Source organism: Macaca mulatta, chromosome 8 (genome assembly GCF_049350105.2).
Source record: "Macaca mulatta isolate MMU2019108-1 chromosome 8, T2T-MMU8v2.0, whole genome shotgun sequence".
NCBI lineage: Eukaryota > Metazoa > Chordata > Mammalia > Primates > Cercopithecidae > Macaca > Macaca mulatta.
Genome location: NC_133413.1, coordinates 122,669,712 through 122,688,190, shown reverse-complemented (window position 1 = coordinate 122,688,190; position 18,479 = coordinate 122,669,712). Strand labels below are relative to the sequence as shown.

Sequence of the window (18,479 nt, the reverse complement as noted above, 5' to 3'; positions counted from 1 at the left end):
GATTTCCTTAAAGAATAAACCAATTAAGATAAAAAGTTAAGGCAAACACTATTTCACATATCAAATAAATAAATTCTTCAGAGAAAGCAAAATTAAAAATTAGTAATTTATAGTCTTTAAAGTTGTATCACAAAATTATAAATCTCGGAAGTACAATCAAATCTTTCAGGACTTTATGTTTCAATAGAAAAGTTAATATACTTTGACTTGTTTTAATATTTTTATGAAACAATTTTAAAATTATTATTTAACCTATTTCACTTTGTGTATTACAGCAATTTATTATAAACCACCATGTATATGACCCTTTCACTTTTATAGTCACTGCAGTATCTTAGTAAAACATACTGTGATAGGAAATATTAAAACCACAATTCTAATATGATATGAAGTATTATTTTTTCTACCAATATCATGTAGTTATATTTTACATTTTATCATAGGTGTATATAATCACTTTTCTTTAATCATGCTAAGATTTCCATAAAAGTAAATATGTGTATAAAAATAAAACCATGTACCTAAGCTTGTTTTTATAATAATAATTGACTACACTACAATAAATTTAAACTTTTTATATATGTTTACTGAACCACATCATTTGGTTTATGTAGGGTCACTCTCACATTACATGTATGCCAGGACCTGTAAGAAGATGGAATTATCCAATCCCAATTTGTTTAGGTAAGTTAAAAGACTATAAAGTATTTGTAAGCTTCATCAGATTTTAAAGTTTCATTCTGTATATCATGATTTTCAAATATATAGTTTGCCTTTTACCAGATCTTATGGAAATGACTTTTTGAGGAAGATATTTCACATCTTCCTTTTTTAATTTGAAAATTTTATTTTTATTTATCCTCAACTTCAATATCAATGGATGACTTAAGCTGTAGAAATTAAGAAAAGACTTAAAAAAATTCCTAGAGAGTTTTCTCAGTGTATCCATTGAACAGGAATATAAGTAAATATTCGATTGCTTGCTATTGAGACGGAATTTAGATAAGGAATCTAAAATGTCTAACAAAGGGAGTATGACACCTCATGAAATGTCTTTAGTGGTGACCGCCAGTCAAGATATGGAATATATTAAAAGGAAACTTGGGTACTGTGAAAGTATAGGCCCACATTTTTGCTGTAACTCGATGCTGCTTCCAAGTTATTTCTATTCATGCTTCCTTTTCTCTTCCTCATTTTTTTGTATTTGTGTGCAACTATTAATATACTGGATTCTAAAGAGTATGAGAAAGTAATGTGAGGTATGATCCCTACCTTTAAAACATTCAATTACCATTTGGAGTACTAGAAATAAAATAAATGAATTTATTATCAAATAATTTAGTGTTAAATTGTATCATTAACTACATGATGGAATTTCAGAAAAGTGAGACTGGTGTTGATTAAAGTATTGGCAAACATATTCAGCTTGTAAGGCTTTCACAGAGTTTTGGATAATAAGTGTAATTAAGACACATGGAGGAAGAAGACGGCTCTTTCTGAGTAGGAGACAGAGCCTAAGTCAAAAAAAAAAAAAAAAAAGTCCATGACTTGTGTGACTTAACCCTGCGCAATGACCGTATCTGTACTATATTCCTCTGTTTGGGCTCCTATAGCAGAATACTCCAGATTAGGTAGTTTAAACAACAGAAATTTATAAATTTATTTTCTCACAGTTCTGGAAGCCAGAAGTTCAAAAACAAGGTGCTAGCAGGTTGGTATCTTCTAAGGGCCTCTCTTGTTGCCTTATAGATGGTATCTCTTGCATGATCTTTGGTTTGTGCACCCGCACTCCTGGTGTCTCTTCCTCTTCTTAAAGGACACCAGTCCTATTGGATTAAGATCCTTGCCTATGACCTCATTTAACCTTAATATCTTCATTAAGGCCCTATCTCCAAATACAGTCACATTAGGGGTTAGGACTTCAAAATATAAATTTTGGGGGGACACAATTAATTCCACAACATCTGCGTTCAATGCACACAATTCTTTTCGAAGAGTACTGAAAAATGTTTAAGAATGATGATGTGTTTAATCGGCAAAGTACATTGAAAACACTCAGACTTTAAACTGGATGATTTTTTAAGGGAAGCTTTTAACGTACTATGAATAATTTATAAATGCATATATACCAATTTTAAAATTACCTCACATATATACATGTAATGCATTTTGGAATACTTACATGTGCACAGATAACAGTGATTGTAAATATATTGTGTGGTGTGTCTGTGTTTATGTGTATATCCAATTGATTATAAAAGTTGAGAATATAAAAGAGCACAAAGAGTAAAATAAATATGTTTTCTGCTAATATGAAAGCAGAGAGTTTAGATCTTTCATCCATTACCATATTGCTTGTACCTGAAAAGTTTCTCATCTTAAATAGGCATCCAATATATACTGTTTAGTGAACAAATTAATGTAAAGGCTTGGGATACTGTGTGTGTGTGTGTGTGTGTGTGTGTGTGTGTGTGTGTGTATAGAGAGAGAGTAATGGTTTTCTTTTTGATATTAACGTGTAAGAATTTCTCATACCATATTGTGTTTTTGAAATAAAATTTGAAATGTCAAAAACCACAATTGAAACAAACAAAATTTGAATTTTGATTCTTGACACAGAGCATTGTCTAATTTGTGCAGTTAACTTCTTTTTCATTAAAGGTTTATTTCTTGTCTTTTGATATTATAAATTATATATTTATTTTTTTCACATTATGTGTTTCATAATTTTATGTTTATTATGAACACATCTCATATTGTAATTAGAGCACAGTTCTAATAGTTTGCTTATAACTTTTCCTAAATAGATTAATTATGTCTCTGAATAGAACTGCTTAAATTCTTTCATAAATATTATCAAATTTCTCCATAAGGTTGTACCAATTTAAATACCACTCTAGTATTACAGGACAGTTCCCATTTTGTTATATTGCTTGCATCAATTATTATTATTAAAAAAAATCAATTTTCTCAGTACCATAAGACAGAGTAAAAGAGAAATAAAATATAAAATATATTTTTTTAAATTACCACTTCTTTTAGTAAATAAAGTATCATCTTGATTAAGTTTACATTTATATTGTAAACTAAATTTAAAAAAATTGTTTTATTATATAATTTTGTATGCTTAGTAAAGATGGGGTTTCACCATTTTGGTCATGCTGCTCTTGAACTCCCGACCTCAGGTGATCCGCCTGCCTCGGCCTACCAATATGTTGGGATTACAGGCATGAGCCACCGTGCCTGGCACATTTTAAATTCCTTTCTACTCTTTTTTTTTTGTATTTTATAACTTCTGAACAATAAGCTTGTACTACATGTGATAGAGTATTAAAGTAATAGCAGTGATACAATAGCAATATTGTAACAAGAAGCTGAAAGCAAGAGGCTGATTCAGAGAATGTCTTAAAACACTAGTCATCAGATAACAAGGCTACAGCCTTGTGAACTGGAAAATAAACCATCTCCCAGATATTTTGATTGAAAGAAGGAAAATTCATGTGAGATTTTAGATATTAGAGACAACTAAGAAGAAAAAACAAAAGTTCGTTTCATTTTGGAAGACTAAGCTATGGTTGTCCCTAACAAAAACAGTGTAATGGGACACAAAAGAGTCTACATAAGCCGCTGATGACACACATAAAATTGTTATTCAAGGCATAGGAGTGTTGAGATTGCAGAGATACTGAGGAAATAGACATGAACAAATTGCTGAAGGCAGATGCATTCTTTGGTATGCTTCTTCATATGTCTCTAATGATTTGTCATTGTTTTTCTTCTGTTGTTGTTATCTCTTTACTCTTTATTCTCTTTTCTTTTTCTCCTTTGGTTTTGGTATTTTTCACCCTGAAAGGAGGGACCATCCATGCAGAGGACAGGAATTCCAGCTCATATTTAAAGTGATAGAAAGTAACAGAATTAGAAGGACAATGAGCAGCTCAAAGACTTGAAATTGTGAAGGCAAGAAAATAAAAGATAGTCCTTGCCTTTTACTCAAATTTCAGAATAAAGCAAAACAAACCTACAAGTGTATTGCCAGAAATATTTTTAAAAATATTTTAATTGACCAAAATATTGTTTATACAATTCATTAATTATCAGATTTTGTGATGAATATGTATGAACAATTGAATTTAGGAAAATGAACTGGTAAATACTAACTTTGTCGAAAATTGATTTGGTTTAAGAGTGAATTAACTGAGATTTCAGAAGCTTGAAAAAGCGTATGGGCATATCTTTAGAGCTTGATTATAATCAAAAGTTTCATGAAAGGTTTATAAGCAGGTTGACTCCAAGATTATATATTTCTCCCTTGTAAAATCAGCTTGACACATAATTTGTTCAGTTCACATAGCAAAAGATAGTTGTCAAACTTGTTATTGAATATTGTATAAAACATTGTTAAAATTCCCACTGAATTTGCCTTTAAAATATATAACCTGAGATTTGAGTGTCTGCCTGTTGCTACTGTTGGCAAGAAATAATAGGATGCCATTGCAAATAAGTGTTCTATATAGGTAACTTTTGAATTTCATTTGTAGTCATGAAATTCGATTCTTCATCTAACATAATATGATAAAAATGTGCTTTAGAGGGAAGAATAGGTTTCTAAAATGCAATTGCCTTAAATATATGCTCAAGAGTTCTATCTAACTATATTTAAAACCTTGAGTAAATTTCTGGTCTTACAGCTTTTGCTTACCTTATTGATAGTAAACCTGTATCATAGGGATTCCAAAACAAGCACACTTACGAACTCCCTAAATTCTCAAATTTGTGTGCATCTTTTTACGTATTTTTACTTCTCTATTTTTTTTTCTTGGTTCTTTTAGGATAAAATAAGGCCATATCTAATGTGTAATATGTGAAATTCTCACATATGAATGGAAACTAACATTTTGCTTAAAATTCTTTATTGAGCCTTCTCACAAAAAGAGGAAAAGGAGGGAAGGTTGTGAAAATGATTTCCTCTTGAATACAGTACTTAGAGCTGAAGTGGTTGACTTGATTTTACTCTAAATTATATCATCTTTGGGATGATTCAAAACATTTCTAGGACTACTTGAGAAAGAGAAATAAAGTACCCACTGTGGCAAAGGACATGTCTTTGTTCGTTTACATTCACTGTGCATGATCTGTTACTTTTATGCAATAATTGATTTACTTTGCATTTATTTCTGAGGAAGGAAGGATGATGTCTTCTTACGCTGTTTTAGAAAATCTGTTGTTGATTATATTTAATTACTAGTGTATAGTGAATGAACATTGACAATATTCAAAGTTATATCAAACAGTTTTAACTCAGAGCCTTGAAAATGTGAAATGATTTTAATATGTTTTTTAGGACAGTAAATTATTCCTCTACTCTGGTTTACTTTGGATTTCTGTTATTTTGCAGCTCAGTGTGGTGGTGCTATGTCAGACTTCAGTGGTGTAATCCTCAGTCCTGGGTTTCCTGGAAACTATCCCAGCAGTTTAGATTGCACATGGACAATAAAACTACCCATAGGTTTTGGTATGTGTATTAAAAACACATGAAAGAGCTTTCAATATTTATTAATGTAGCCTTAAAATAAATGTCAATGTTGAATAAGACTTTATACAATCTTCACAAATTTCAGTTTAGTTTAGGAATACATACAGCTATGTAAATTGAAGAGTGAAATTTAAATAATTGTTGCTTAAGTCAAATACATTTCACATGGAGTACTTGGAAAATTGAAGGTATATGGGCATTTTCTTTTTTTTACTCTATTTTTTTAATTAACAAATAAAAATGGTACATATTTATCATGTACAACATGATGTTTTGAAATATGTATACATTTTGGAAGAACTAGATCAAGTTAATTAACACATTACCTTGAATTTTTTGGGGGGTGAGAATACTTAAAACCCTCTTGGCAATTTTCAAGAGTGCAATATGTTGTTAATAACTATAGTTACCATGTTGTACAATGAATTTACTTCTTTTGTGTAACTGAAATTTTGTACCCTTTAACCAACATTTTCTTAATCCCTCTCTCTTACACCCTGGTAACTACCATTCTACTTTCTACTTCTGAGTTCAGTTTTTTCAGATTCCACATGTAAATGAGATCATGTGATATGTCTTTCTGTGCCTGACTTATTGCACTTAACATAATGCCCTCCAGATTCATCCATATTGTTGTACATGACAGAATTCCCTTGTTTTTTTTTTTATGGTTGAATAGTGTTTCATTGTGTATATATACTATATTTTCTTTATCCATTCATCAGATGATGGACACTTAGGTTGACTCCATATCTTGTCCATTGTGAATAATGCTGCAAAAACACAAGACTGAAGATATCTCTTCAAGATTCTGACTTCAATTCTTTTGCACATATACCCAGTGGTAGGATTGTTGGAGCATATGGTAGTTCTATTTCTAATTTTTTTGAGAAACCTCCATATTGTTTCCTATAATGTCTGTACTAATATATATTCCCACCAACAGTGTGCAAGGGCATTTTATAATTACATATCGAGATGTATAGATTGAGATAGATAGACAAACTTATACTATTTTTCAGTCACTATGTTATGTATGGATATACTCTGAATTAGGTATGTGTCATAATGATAAATTCAACCTAAATTTTATGTACATTGTTTTTGTAACTCTTTTCTTATTGCTGTAATCAAGTAGTACAGTTATTATATTCTAGTAATCTATTGGATTCAGCCCATTTTCTTTATAAGTAAATCAGATTTTATTTTTAAAAAGTAGTACAAATTTTAAAATATTAGGTTTAAATACAAATCACTATAATACCTTCCTAATTTTAATGTAATAATTCCCAATATTTTAGATATATTACATCATATATCATATTTAATAAATTCTTACCCTTACATCACTAGTATACTCTCTTACAGCTTTTGCAGATCCTATGAGTTTATAAATGCAATAAAAGAAGTGCTTGATTGAGGGTACACATGTTCATTAAATCACAGAGACTAGGATGAATAGATACTCATTGAAGCACAAACCAGGTGGTTTTAGAGTAATTAGGAAATTCTGTACTATGTCAGTTATTGAGGACTGAACTTAGGTATCTCACTACCCAGTAAGCATCTGCAACCTCAGAGTATAAAAACATATTTAAATGTTTTACGTAAGTTAACAGATAACTCAGTTTTGACAAATATTTACTGAGTGTATATTATACTCTAGATACTGCTAAGTGCTGGAGATAAAATGTATGGCAATGCAGACTGCATTTTTCTTTAAATAAGTTACAGTCATAATGAGGAGACAGTAAAATGTATTATTTTTATACAGTATAACTAAGGAGCACAGGATTGTACTTAGAATGGACATCAGTCTAGTACAGGAAATGCAGTAAAGTCTTGACAGAGGGAGTGATGCTTGAACATTAGCTTTAAAGATAAGTAAACAGGCCAGGCACGGTGCCTCACGCCTGTAATCCCAGCACTTTGGGAGGCTGATGCGGGCAGATCACAGGAGATTGAGACCATCCTGGCTAACACGGTGAAACCTCATCTCTACTAAAAATATGAAAAGTTAGCCAGGCATGGTGGCAAGCGCCTGTAGTTGCAGCTACTCGGGAGGCTGAGGCAGGAGAATTGCTTGAACCCGGGAGGCAGAGGTTGCAGTGAGCCAAGATCTTGCCACTGCACTCCAGCCTGCATGATAGAGCAAGACTCTGTCTCAAAAAAAAAAAAAAAAAATTAGCCACACATGGTGGAGCCCACCTATATGTCCCACCTAATCAGAAGGCTGAGGCAGAATGACTGCTTGAGTCCCAGAGTTTGAGTTTACAGTGAGCTATGATCATGCCACTGAGCAGCCTGGGCAACCCTGTCTCTAAAAAATAAATAAATGATTAAATGAAATGAAAAAAACAGAAAGATAAGTAAAAGTCAGTCCAGCAAAGAATGTCAGTCTGCTGCAGGGAGTGTGAAAGGAATTCTAGGTAAACAAGGTGACAAGTAGAAAAATGCAGGTGAGGCCGGGCGCGGTGGCTCAAGCCTGTAATCCCAGCACTTTGGGAGGCCAAGACGGGTGGATCATGAGGTCAGGAGATCGAGACCATCCTGGCTAACACGGTGAAACCCCGTCTCTACTAAAAAATACAAAAAACTAGCCGGGCGAGGTGGCGGGCGCCTGTAGTCCCAGCTACTCGGGAGGCTGAGGCAGGAGAATGGCGTAAACCCGGGAGGCGGAGCTTGCAGTGAGCCGAGATCTGGCCACTGCACTCCAGCCTGGGTGACAGAGCAAGACTCCGTCTCAAAAAAAAAAAAAAAAAAAAAAAAAAAAAAAAAAAAAAAAAAAAAAAAGGAAAAATGCAGGTGAGAAAACTAAAAAATAATTAAGCATGTCTGAATACTGTGTGACTGACTTGAGGTTTTGGGAGAGCAGGGGGTTATTGAGAGAAGGTTGCTGGAGGACTTTCTATTTAGAAATCCTTTTTAGGATCATTTTGGCTAAAATGTGGAAACTCTAAGTTCAAAGTTATAGTGAACTTCTATGTCCATTGATAGAATACTGATGTAAATGAACAACAGATTGAACCAGCATGGCTCTTCCGCATGTCTTTCACTAGTCAATGTAGCTTATATAGCTAAATGAATTATTTTAAAACAAATTATGAAAAATAGTTTCAATAGTCTCATTATAACATTATCTTCAATTTCTGGCTAATTTTTGTTTTTGAAAATCAACTTTATTAAAACTTGAATATATATCTCTATAAATGAAAACATAAGACTTTCATATTTGATTACATTTTAATAAGCACACCATTTTCTTTGAGTTTTGATTAAATCAAATATTAGGTCCAATGTATTTAAACGGTATATGAATTTTTTTAAATAAAAATACATTTCAAGTGGTAAAGAAACATTTGTTCAAGAATGTATGAAACAATTTTTAGAAAGATGCTGTGTAATAAAAGTGCTCAGTTAAAAATAAAAACAAAAAGTGCACATCTTGGGTCTTCACATATTAAGGTAGCATGCTCAAAGTTCTAAGAAGTTAATCTAATTTTATAGAAAGTTGTTTAATATTTTAAACCCTGTTTTAAGTATTTCCAAAACTTATTTGTCCAAGGGACTCTTTAAAAAATCGTTTAGTAACATGATGTGCTTTTATTGGGAGCCCCAGGGTAATTATTAATATCATAAGCCTAAGAGTCTGAATGCCTCGGTTTGCAGTTCAAGCCTACTGGGTCATTGTGTAAACTTTACATGTGTTTACTTCTCTGTGACTCACTTTCCTCATTCTCATGAAATGGTGAGAATTAAATAAGTTAGCATATATAAATCACTTACGGCAGGTAATATATATAATGCACAGCAAATATAAATAACTTAAAACATTCACTGCATATCAGATTTTATTATAAATAATTTGGAGAGTGGTAATAGTAAGAAAAACATCAAATTTACTAAAATTGAGTGTTAAATTAATTAAGCAAACATACTTTAAGATTTTTTTATCCCAGAGACATTTCACTGTCTCATATTTTAGTTATGCTTATAAAGATATTGAGATTACATTACAATATGACCACATATAACAATGATCACCAGATTTTACTGAAGTTATTATATAAAAGCTTGCATAAAGAGCACCCTTTAAATTATATACAAGTTATATTTCTGAGAAGTTAATTTCTCTCCTATGAATGAATAACTTCTAATGCAATTGCGAAATCTATGTTAGTATATTACAAATTTGCAATTATTTTCAACCTTAGATTGACCTTTTACATAACACAAATTAGGCCAAAAGTGACCTTTTCCTCTAAAAATTAGTTTATGTAATTTAAAGGGTATTAAAGAATAAGAAAGCCACCTTTTTGGATCATTTTCCATACAGTGACATTATAGTGAAATGAAAGATTTTTCCTTTTAACTAATAATGGACATGTGAGAGCAGTATTCTTTTACTTTGAACCTTAGCAAAGTTAGCTGTCCTAGGCAGACAGCAAATCCATGACTCAGATCTTGAGATTATGCCTCTCGACTTAAATGCAAACATATCTAAGTAACTTGATGTGATTGTGTGTGTGTATATTTATGTTTAATTTGGTAAAACAAATAAAGTAGCATTATGTTTGTTTTCTTCTTCAGGTGTACATCTCCAGTTTGTAAATTTTTCTACAGAAACCATACATGATTATTTGGAAGTACGAAGTGGATCCTCAGAAACTAGTACTGTTATTGGCCGGCTTAGTGGTCCTCAAATACCATCTTCCTTATTCAGTACCACCCATGAAACCAGCTTGTATTTTCACAGTGACTATTCACAAAACAAACAAGGGTTTCATATTGTATACCAAGGTAAGAGAAATAATAAAAAGTGAAAGTTTATATAACTCCAAATCAGCTATTAGAAATATTTAACTGAGTTTATTTTCTGTATTCTGCTTTAGAAAGAAAAAAAAAAAACAAAAAACTTAAGCCAAGGTGAGCTTCGATTAAGAAGATTTTTAGAGCAATGCAACTCTCTGCAGAATGGGGGACATAGGGAGAATGATGTCTCTCTGAGACTTTTGAAAATCCTAACCATGAAACAGGATTGAATTAGTCTTAAGTTAATACACAATTGAATTAAGCAAGGCATGGCAAATAAACAAGTCCAGCTGGACAGCAAAGATGTATCTTTGCTTTTATATTAAAAGGAATATATTGAAAATATATTTTGTGTTATTCATATAATGTATTATGTAAAATTTTCTTTTACTTTATAGTGATAGACTAATATGACATTCCTTCATTTTGTTCTATTGTCATGAGAATATAAATACTTTGATAATCATGTTATATTAGACCTATCTCTCAAACAGAACTGCTGCATAACCTTGAGCAAAATTTTTATCTCTTTTGAGTGAAGGGTTTGGGCATAAGTAGAGCTAGGCTCAAATGTTGATTCTTCCTGTTCTATCTAATGTGGCCTCGGCCTTGCTCTCCATTTGCTCACGTGCATAATGGAGTTAATTATACTAACTTTCAGATAAGTTGTATTGAACTTTTTATTATAAAATGTATGTAAGGTATATTCCATGATGTACATCATTTGTAATTACTCAGTACATTTTAGCTATTATTTCATGTCTTATATGTATATATTCTGTTAAAATTAAATACTAAAATTATGATGATATTTTACATAGTAAAGTGTATTTCTAAAAGCTGAAATTTTTAATCGAAATAACCTAAAATTTTATTACATCTCTGCCCTAATTATTGAAGGACTTTATGTAATGCTTTTGTATCTGAGTTCCTTAAGAACAGGGAATTGGGTTGTTCATTGGCGTATCATAAGTACCCAGAACAGTAAGCACAATAAATATTTGCTAAAGTATCTACCAGAAAGGAAATTTGAAAGTAGTTAAGATAGAGATAGGTCTTAAATATCAAATTACATGGATCTGAAATAATTATAATTTGTATTATACTTGTATGCATAATGTAAGAACACTACATTTCACATTATCACTCTTATAAAATAGGAGTCATTTCAATCACCTCCCAGCACATTGAATTTACCATGCTTACAAAGAAAGTAATTATTTTTATAACGATCAGGTAATTGATTGAGTTTCTCTTCTTTGCTGCCAGAAGACTCAGAACCATATTTGTGATACACTTTACCAAGTGTACATGGCCTTATGCCAAGTTCTTTGCCATGCACCTTAAACCTGACTACACCTGCTGTTTTCCTATTCTCATTTTCCCTCTACCTCTCAAAATAATATTCTTATTTGAATGATGTAAAACTAGAATTCAAACTTTATTAATTCTGATTTTTTTCAGTTAATATATTCTTGAAAAATAATTCATTATTGACATAATAAAAGTGTTAAAGATATAAATTTTTTTCACTGTTACTGGCATATTATTAACATGAGCCGTAATGTATTACAATGATGAGGAGATGTTATTTGTGAATCACACTGAGTTTTAAAATGGTTTTGTTTTGTGCTACATTTATGTAGCTAACCTAGTGCATTTTAAAGAAATAGTTAACATATATATTCACAGAGTCAATATTATTTTTGGATTGATTTTGTGGTTAAATTTTAAGAACTTTCTGAATTTGGAAAAATTATACTGTACAATTAAGTGTACCCTTCTACTGAAGGAATCAGTTTGAAAATTAATGTTATTACTGACAAGATTATTAAGTTTGGTAAGTCCTGTTTGTCACCGGTACAAGGTTGTGACTGCAAGTTGTCCAGGTTCTTCACTTTTTGAATAAAGAATTGTACAAAACGCCTAGCAAAGCAAAGAAAGAATGAAGCAACAAAAGAACGAAAGCAAGGATTTTTTGAAAACGAAAGTTCACTCCCATTGTGGGAGCAGGCCGACCAGTGGCTCAAGGGCCCAGATACAGAATCTTTTTGGGTCCAAATACCCCCAGAAGTTTCCCATTGGCCACTTCATGCTCACCTCATGTAAATGAAGTGGTAGCCTGCAATGAGTCTGATCTGAAAGCAGCCATCCAGAAGCTGAAGTGAAGTTACAAATGTCACACTCCTGTGCAAATATCTGATTGGTTGCAAAAAACAACCTAATGCTTTTTGCAACCAATCAGAGGCTAACGTGAAGTTACAAAGTTATACTTCTATGCAAACGAAGACTCAGTCTGATTGGTTGCAAACAGCCAATTTCTCATCTGCCGGGCTGAAAAGGTGAGGGGTTTGCAGATGGAGTTGCCTCTGGTGCTTTTGCTACTTAGGCGAGTAAAGTTAGGGTTTTCCTTTCAATTTAGTTTGAGGAAGTCCGAGTTGGAAAGCCTTAGGTTCTCTGCCTTCAGCCCTATTCTCCTGCCTCATTGTATTGTATATAATATTAGAATGGGAACTTTCTCCTGAATGCTTAAAATCTATTTTCTATACTTATTAAACTAAAAAGCATGGAGTAGAAACTGAAAGAGTATGTTTAATAGAATAATATATTCCAACTCCTAATGATCCATTCCTAATACACATTTGTCTTAAGTTGGAATGATAATGCTTTCTAATATATTTTTGTGTAGAATATTTTTTGTGTTGAATATTAATTAAAATGAAAAGGACACATTAAGAATAAAAGCACTTAACGTTTTAAAGAATTTGTTCATTAATTCTGAAACCTTTAGTCCTAAAAATGTGAGCTATATTTTAATAAACAACAGGATAATCTATTCAACTTCAAATGTAATTTTTTATTTGAGGAATATAAAATTTTAATGGTTAGATAGGGAAGTAGTCTTTGATTTTCAGCAATTTAAATTTTACTAATTAGAATACAATTTTGAATTTCTTAATAAAAAATTACAAATATTGATATTATATGAGTATAGGCCCTGCTCATAGTTCTAACATTTATTTAGTAATGTTTATTTAACGCCTACTCTGTGAAAGGCAATAGCCAAGGCTTTGAGATATGATGATAGTACAAACAAGATCTCATACAAAATGTAGAGCAAGAGAAGTATGAACAAATAAACAAGCAATTATACTGCATTGCCAAAATTATCCCATAACTGAAGTACAAAGTTTATTTTATATTAAAATGAAATGTTTTTCCAGTGCTTTATTTTACAAGCTAACTTCTTTTAAATTAACTCAACAGAAGTACATTGTGATCTGCAGAAAAGCAATTAGTAAAACAAACTGTAAAAAGGCTCAGAATTAGGCTTATACATATTCTTACTGCATTCTGTGTACTTATAATCAAGAAGCAATTGCATTCTATGGAAGAGAATCAGAATATATTCGATTAAAATTGTAGCTTTAAGAAGAGTGTACATTTTCATTAAAACATAATTTAATTGGGTTGCACAAGTAGGTGAAGAAAGCATGCATTTTTATGAATCGTGCTAACATTTTAAATATGAAAATTGTAGACATGAGAAGAAATTTTTGTCACAGGTCATTGACGGCATTTATCATAAACCTGAATTGCTATTTATAATCAACTACAAGTAGCATCACATCTATTTGTAAGTTGCAAAATTGCTCTAGTACCCTATCTGTGGCCTCTGAAATTTGGAAAGAAAAAATGTCTTTCTTTTTCCTCTTTCCAGCCTATCAGTTGCAAAGCTGTCCTGATCCACGCCCGTTTCGAAATGGTTTTGTAATTGGTAATGATTTTACTGTGGGTCAAACCATTTCATTTGAATGTTTCCCAGGATACACATTAATTGGAAATTCAGCTCTCACGTGCCTTCATGGTGTCAGTCGTAACTGGAATCATCCACTTCCAAGGTGTGAAGGTATGCTTCTACCTTGAAACTATCTTTTAGGTGATATCATCTGTTTTTAATATTGTTTTGGCACTTTTCACTTGTCTTCCTCTTCCAATAGCATGCTAAATATATAGTCTCTCAGCTGAAGATATTTTTTAAACCCCGAGGCTCTATAATGAATAGCAATTTTATCATTATTGGCAGGAGTCCTAACCTTTCCTACTGGGAGTGAAAAAAACAGTTGATTCACACTTTAGAGCTTTTCTTATGTGTGTGGGGAAGGGAAGGGGGTGCATGTGGGTTTGTGTGTATTTAAGTCATTCTTATATAAACCACTAACCCAGATACTGCTACTGAGTTCCTTTCCTCTAGAAAAACCTTTGAAATAAAAGGCTTCGAACCTCTTGTAAGGCCTTATATGTACACATAGTAAGAGGCAAATGAAAGTTAAAGTCTTTGCATTGATATAAAATATTTAAATAATAGAGAAGACAATGTAATTGAAAATAGAGAAGACGATGTAATTTACTAATCTAGTGATCATTAATAATTATTTAGCATAACTCATGTGGCAAAATAAAGAAAAGTTGACTGTATTTTGTGCACTGTTGCCAACTTCATTATATATGCCTCAACTGAAGTAAAAACAAAGCATAAATGTGTTTCATAATGCTTAAGATACTTGAAATGTTTGCCTTTTTCTCCATAGTCAGTTTATTGTTATTTTTAAATATTATTTTGTTTTGTTATGTTTTCCATAGCTCTTTGTGGTGGGAATATAACTGCAATGAATGGCACCATTTATTCTCCTGGGTATCCCGATGAATATCCAAATTTTCAAGATTGTTTTTGGCTTGTAAGAGTACCCCCTGGGAATGGCATCTACATCAATTTTACTGTCCTTCAAACAGAACCAATATATGATTTCATTACTGTATGGTAAGTCAGGACTATTGCTATTGATTTATTCAACTATGTATACAGTAAAACAAGGTTGGAATAAAAATATATCACAATACTCTGTTATAAATTGTCATCTGATATTTGAATTGAAGTGAGTAACTGAGACTGACAGTATGTGTCTTGTAGAATTTCACACACAAGAGATATAGGTTGTGGCTTATTTGCCCCACGAACTAGGTAAATATTGTGGAATAAAGACTTCATAGGTGAAAACAAGATTTAAAGATATTATTAAATTAATGTGCTAAAACAGGGAGTTAACAGACTAAGTTTACAGTATGGAAGTTCTCTATTTACAAAAGTCAGTGGAATTTAAGAAATTATAATTATTTAATATAACTAGTGGATTCCTGTCATAAAAATTAATTGTATTACAGTCTTGTCAATTGAAACATCTTTATTTAAAAATATATTAAGGCTGGGTGCAGTGGTTCACATCTGCAATCCCAGCACTCTGGGAGGCCACAGCGGGAGCATCTCTTCATCCCAAGAGTTCAATACCAGCCTGGGCAACGTAGTGAGACCCTGTCTCTAGAAAAAATAAAAAATTAGCCAGACATGGTGGCATGCGCCTGTGGTCCCAGCTATTCAGGAGGCTGAGGTGAGAGGATCCCTTGAGCCTGGGAGTTCAAGAGTGCAGTGAGCTGTGATCATCCTACTGCACTCCAGCGTGGGCAATGGAGTGAGAACCTGTCTCTAAACAAATAAATAAATACAAATATATTAAAGAAAGTGTCTGAATTAATAATTAACAACTGATAATTTGTTCATCTGAGTTCTAAGAGTTGTAACTTTAACAGTCTGTGATTCTCAAGACTGTTGCTGAAGAAAATAAAAGGGGGAAAACCTCAAGCACTTAAAAGCACTAGAGTTTTGCTAAAAAAACAAAGACAATGTATTAATTATAACTAATATGAGTGCATTCCATTTAGGTCAAAAATGTAATCTGTTTTTATACTTTACATTTAAAAATATGTGGTCACCTACATAGATATAAAATATATTATTTGCACTCATTGGTTAGCTTCCTGCATCTTTATTATTGATATGTTAGAATATAAATATATGCAATACCTTTATTGAACTTCGTTCAAAACTACTTCCAAAATCAATCTCGATCTCTCCTCCTTTCCCAATCCTTGTCTCATAGGGATGGACCAGACCAAAACTCACCTCAGATCGGTCAGTTCAGTGGCAATACCGCTTTGGAATCAGTCTACAGTACTTCAAATCAGATTCTAATCAAATTCCACAGTGATTTCACAACAAGTGGCTTTTTTGTGCTCAGTTATCACGGTTGGTATTATCTGAGAGTTCCTATTTCATTTGGTACTGTTTAATTTGTTCTGGAAAAAAATTGAATGTAATATATATTTAACCAATGATTGAAAAGGTATTAAATTTGGAAATTTTATAATCACAGTAACTTTAGCATTTCAAACACATTTCCTTGCAAAAGATGACCTCTTCTAAGTATTCAGGGACATTAAAATGTGAGCAAATGGATATAGGAGATAAATCAGTCAGTAATTACCCAGTGGAAAATAATCATTTTTGCATGAAAACCAATAAAAGAGAACCAGCTGTTCATACTTTATTGCATGTAATTTTGAGACATCAATAGATTTTTTTTCCTATACAAAATGTTTAATCTATTCAACCTGCTGTGAATCTTTCTAAAATTAGGATTCAGTATCTTTATGCTTTGGATCACATTACTCATTCATTTATACTCTTGTTTCAAAACTGTGTCTATTCTAGAATCTTACAGTTTTAAGTGACTATTCCAGATCATTAAGTTCATAGCTTTTACTGCTGTGGAATAATTTATGTATAGTCTCAATTTTATTTCATTGTATAGGGTCCTTTGTTCTGGGCTCGGTATTCATAAGCTTAACTTTTTGAAAGGACATTGAGAAGGTTTCACAGAGGTGTTTCTCTTCTTTATTTTTTTTTAAATCCTTAATCAATTGTGTTCCATTATCAATAAGAAAATGGTTATTTATCTATAATGATACATCCTTTTATCTGCTATGACCATAGTCTCATTAAAACACATTCTGCCTCATATAACTTAGACTAATTCCATGGGCATTTCACAAGACCAATAATCTACTAAATTAAGTTTGCAAAAATTATATGAAAATGTGAGGATGGACAGGTGCTTTACCCATTACATAATGTATGACTTAGCGTTTCACCTTTTTAATATAAAGTAGCTAAATATTTGATACTTAAAGCTGATATTCTGTGAAAAATATTGTAAATCAACTGTGATTGTGTTCAAAGACATTTAAAGCACATTGTATCCAGTCAGAAGTTGATCATAAAATATTTGAGTTGCTTAATTTGAGCACTTATCAGTCAATTAGATGGTATCTAATTAGTTTCTCTGTAGTGATCCACTGTCATCCAGACTGATATGCAATCCAGCATAACCAATTGCAAAGTCAGGGGTTCAGTCTATGGCCATACCACCCTGAATGTGCTGATCTCATCTGGAAAGTTGGGTATTCAGTCAGACAACTTTTATTTGGGGTGTTTTTTTAAAAAAAAATATTTTTTTTTGCCTTTCCTACTGAGTTGATCATTAATGCTGGCAGTTTGTAGATATAGCCTAAAGCTGAAACAATAGAATTATTACTTTGATAATCAAAACTCAGGAACTAATACATTATCATTAAGATAAAAAAATGAATTAGTTGCCAAACTATATTATGTACATTTTATCTCCACAAGGATTTCTACTTAATTTTTTAAAATCTTTTTATGTACTGCTTGCAATCATAAAGAAAGGACTATTCGCTGAAGAACTATAAATATCTTCAAGATAACCCTACAGGAAGTATAAAATTTTTATAAAATTTAGGAGACATTTCAAGGGGAAAATATTATCAAAGGAAAGGATGTCAGTGTTGTATGTTTGTGTGTGTGTGTGTGTGTAGGAGACAGAATGTGCACATTCATATAAAAATATGTGGATAATAGATATCTACACATAAACACAAAATCTTAATGTGGATTTAAACATACACATATATGAATATATAAACATATATCCTCATTTCAAAATGTCACTTGACTTTTGCAAGTGGGTTTTGAGACATGTGTGATAGAAATGGAATTGCTTAAGAAAAAAGCAGGTCAAGGTCAGGTGCAGTGGCTAATGCCTATAATCCCAGCACTTGGGAGACCAAGGCAGGAGGATTACCTGAGGTCAGGAGTTCGAGACCAGCCTGTTCCACATGGTGAAATCCCATCTCTACTAAAAATACAAAATTAGCC

General features: G+C 32.0%; 1 protein-coding gene across 1 annotated transcript in view; it reads left to right on the top strand.

The window, feature by feature from the left end:
- Positions 1-18,479, top strand: part of CSMD3 (CUB and Sushi multiple domains 3) — a 1,224,761-nt gene that overhangs the window by 1,095,247 nt on the left and 111,035 nt on the right. The window contains exons 40-45 of the mRNA XM_015145899.3: positions 615-684; positions 5,399-5,515; positions 10,127-10,336; positions 14,070-14,258; positions 14,993-15,170; positions 16,345-16,490. Of these exons, the coding sequence (XP_015001385.2) occupies positions 615-684; positions 5,399-5,515; positions 10,127-10,336; positions 14,070-14,258; positions 14,993-15,170; positions 16,345-16,490 (910 nt within the window). The remainder of the gene's footprint in view (positions 1-614; positions 685-5,398; positions 5,516-10,126; positions 10,337-14,069; positions 14,259-14,992; positions 15,171-16,344; positions 16,491-18,479) is intronic.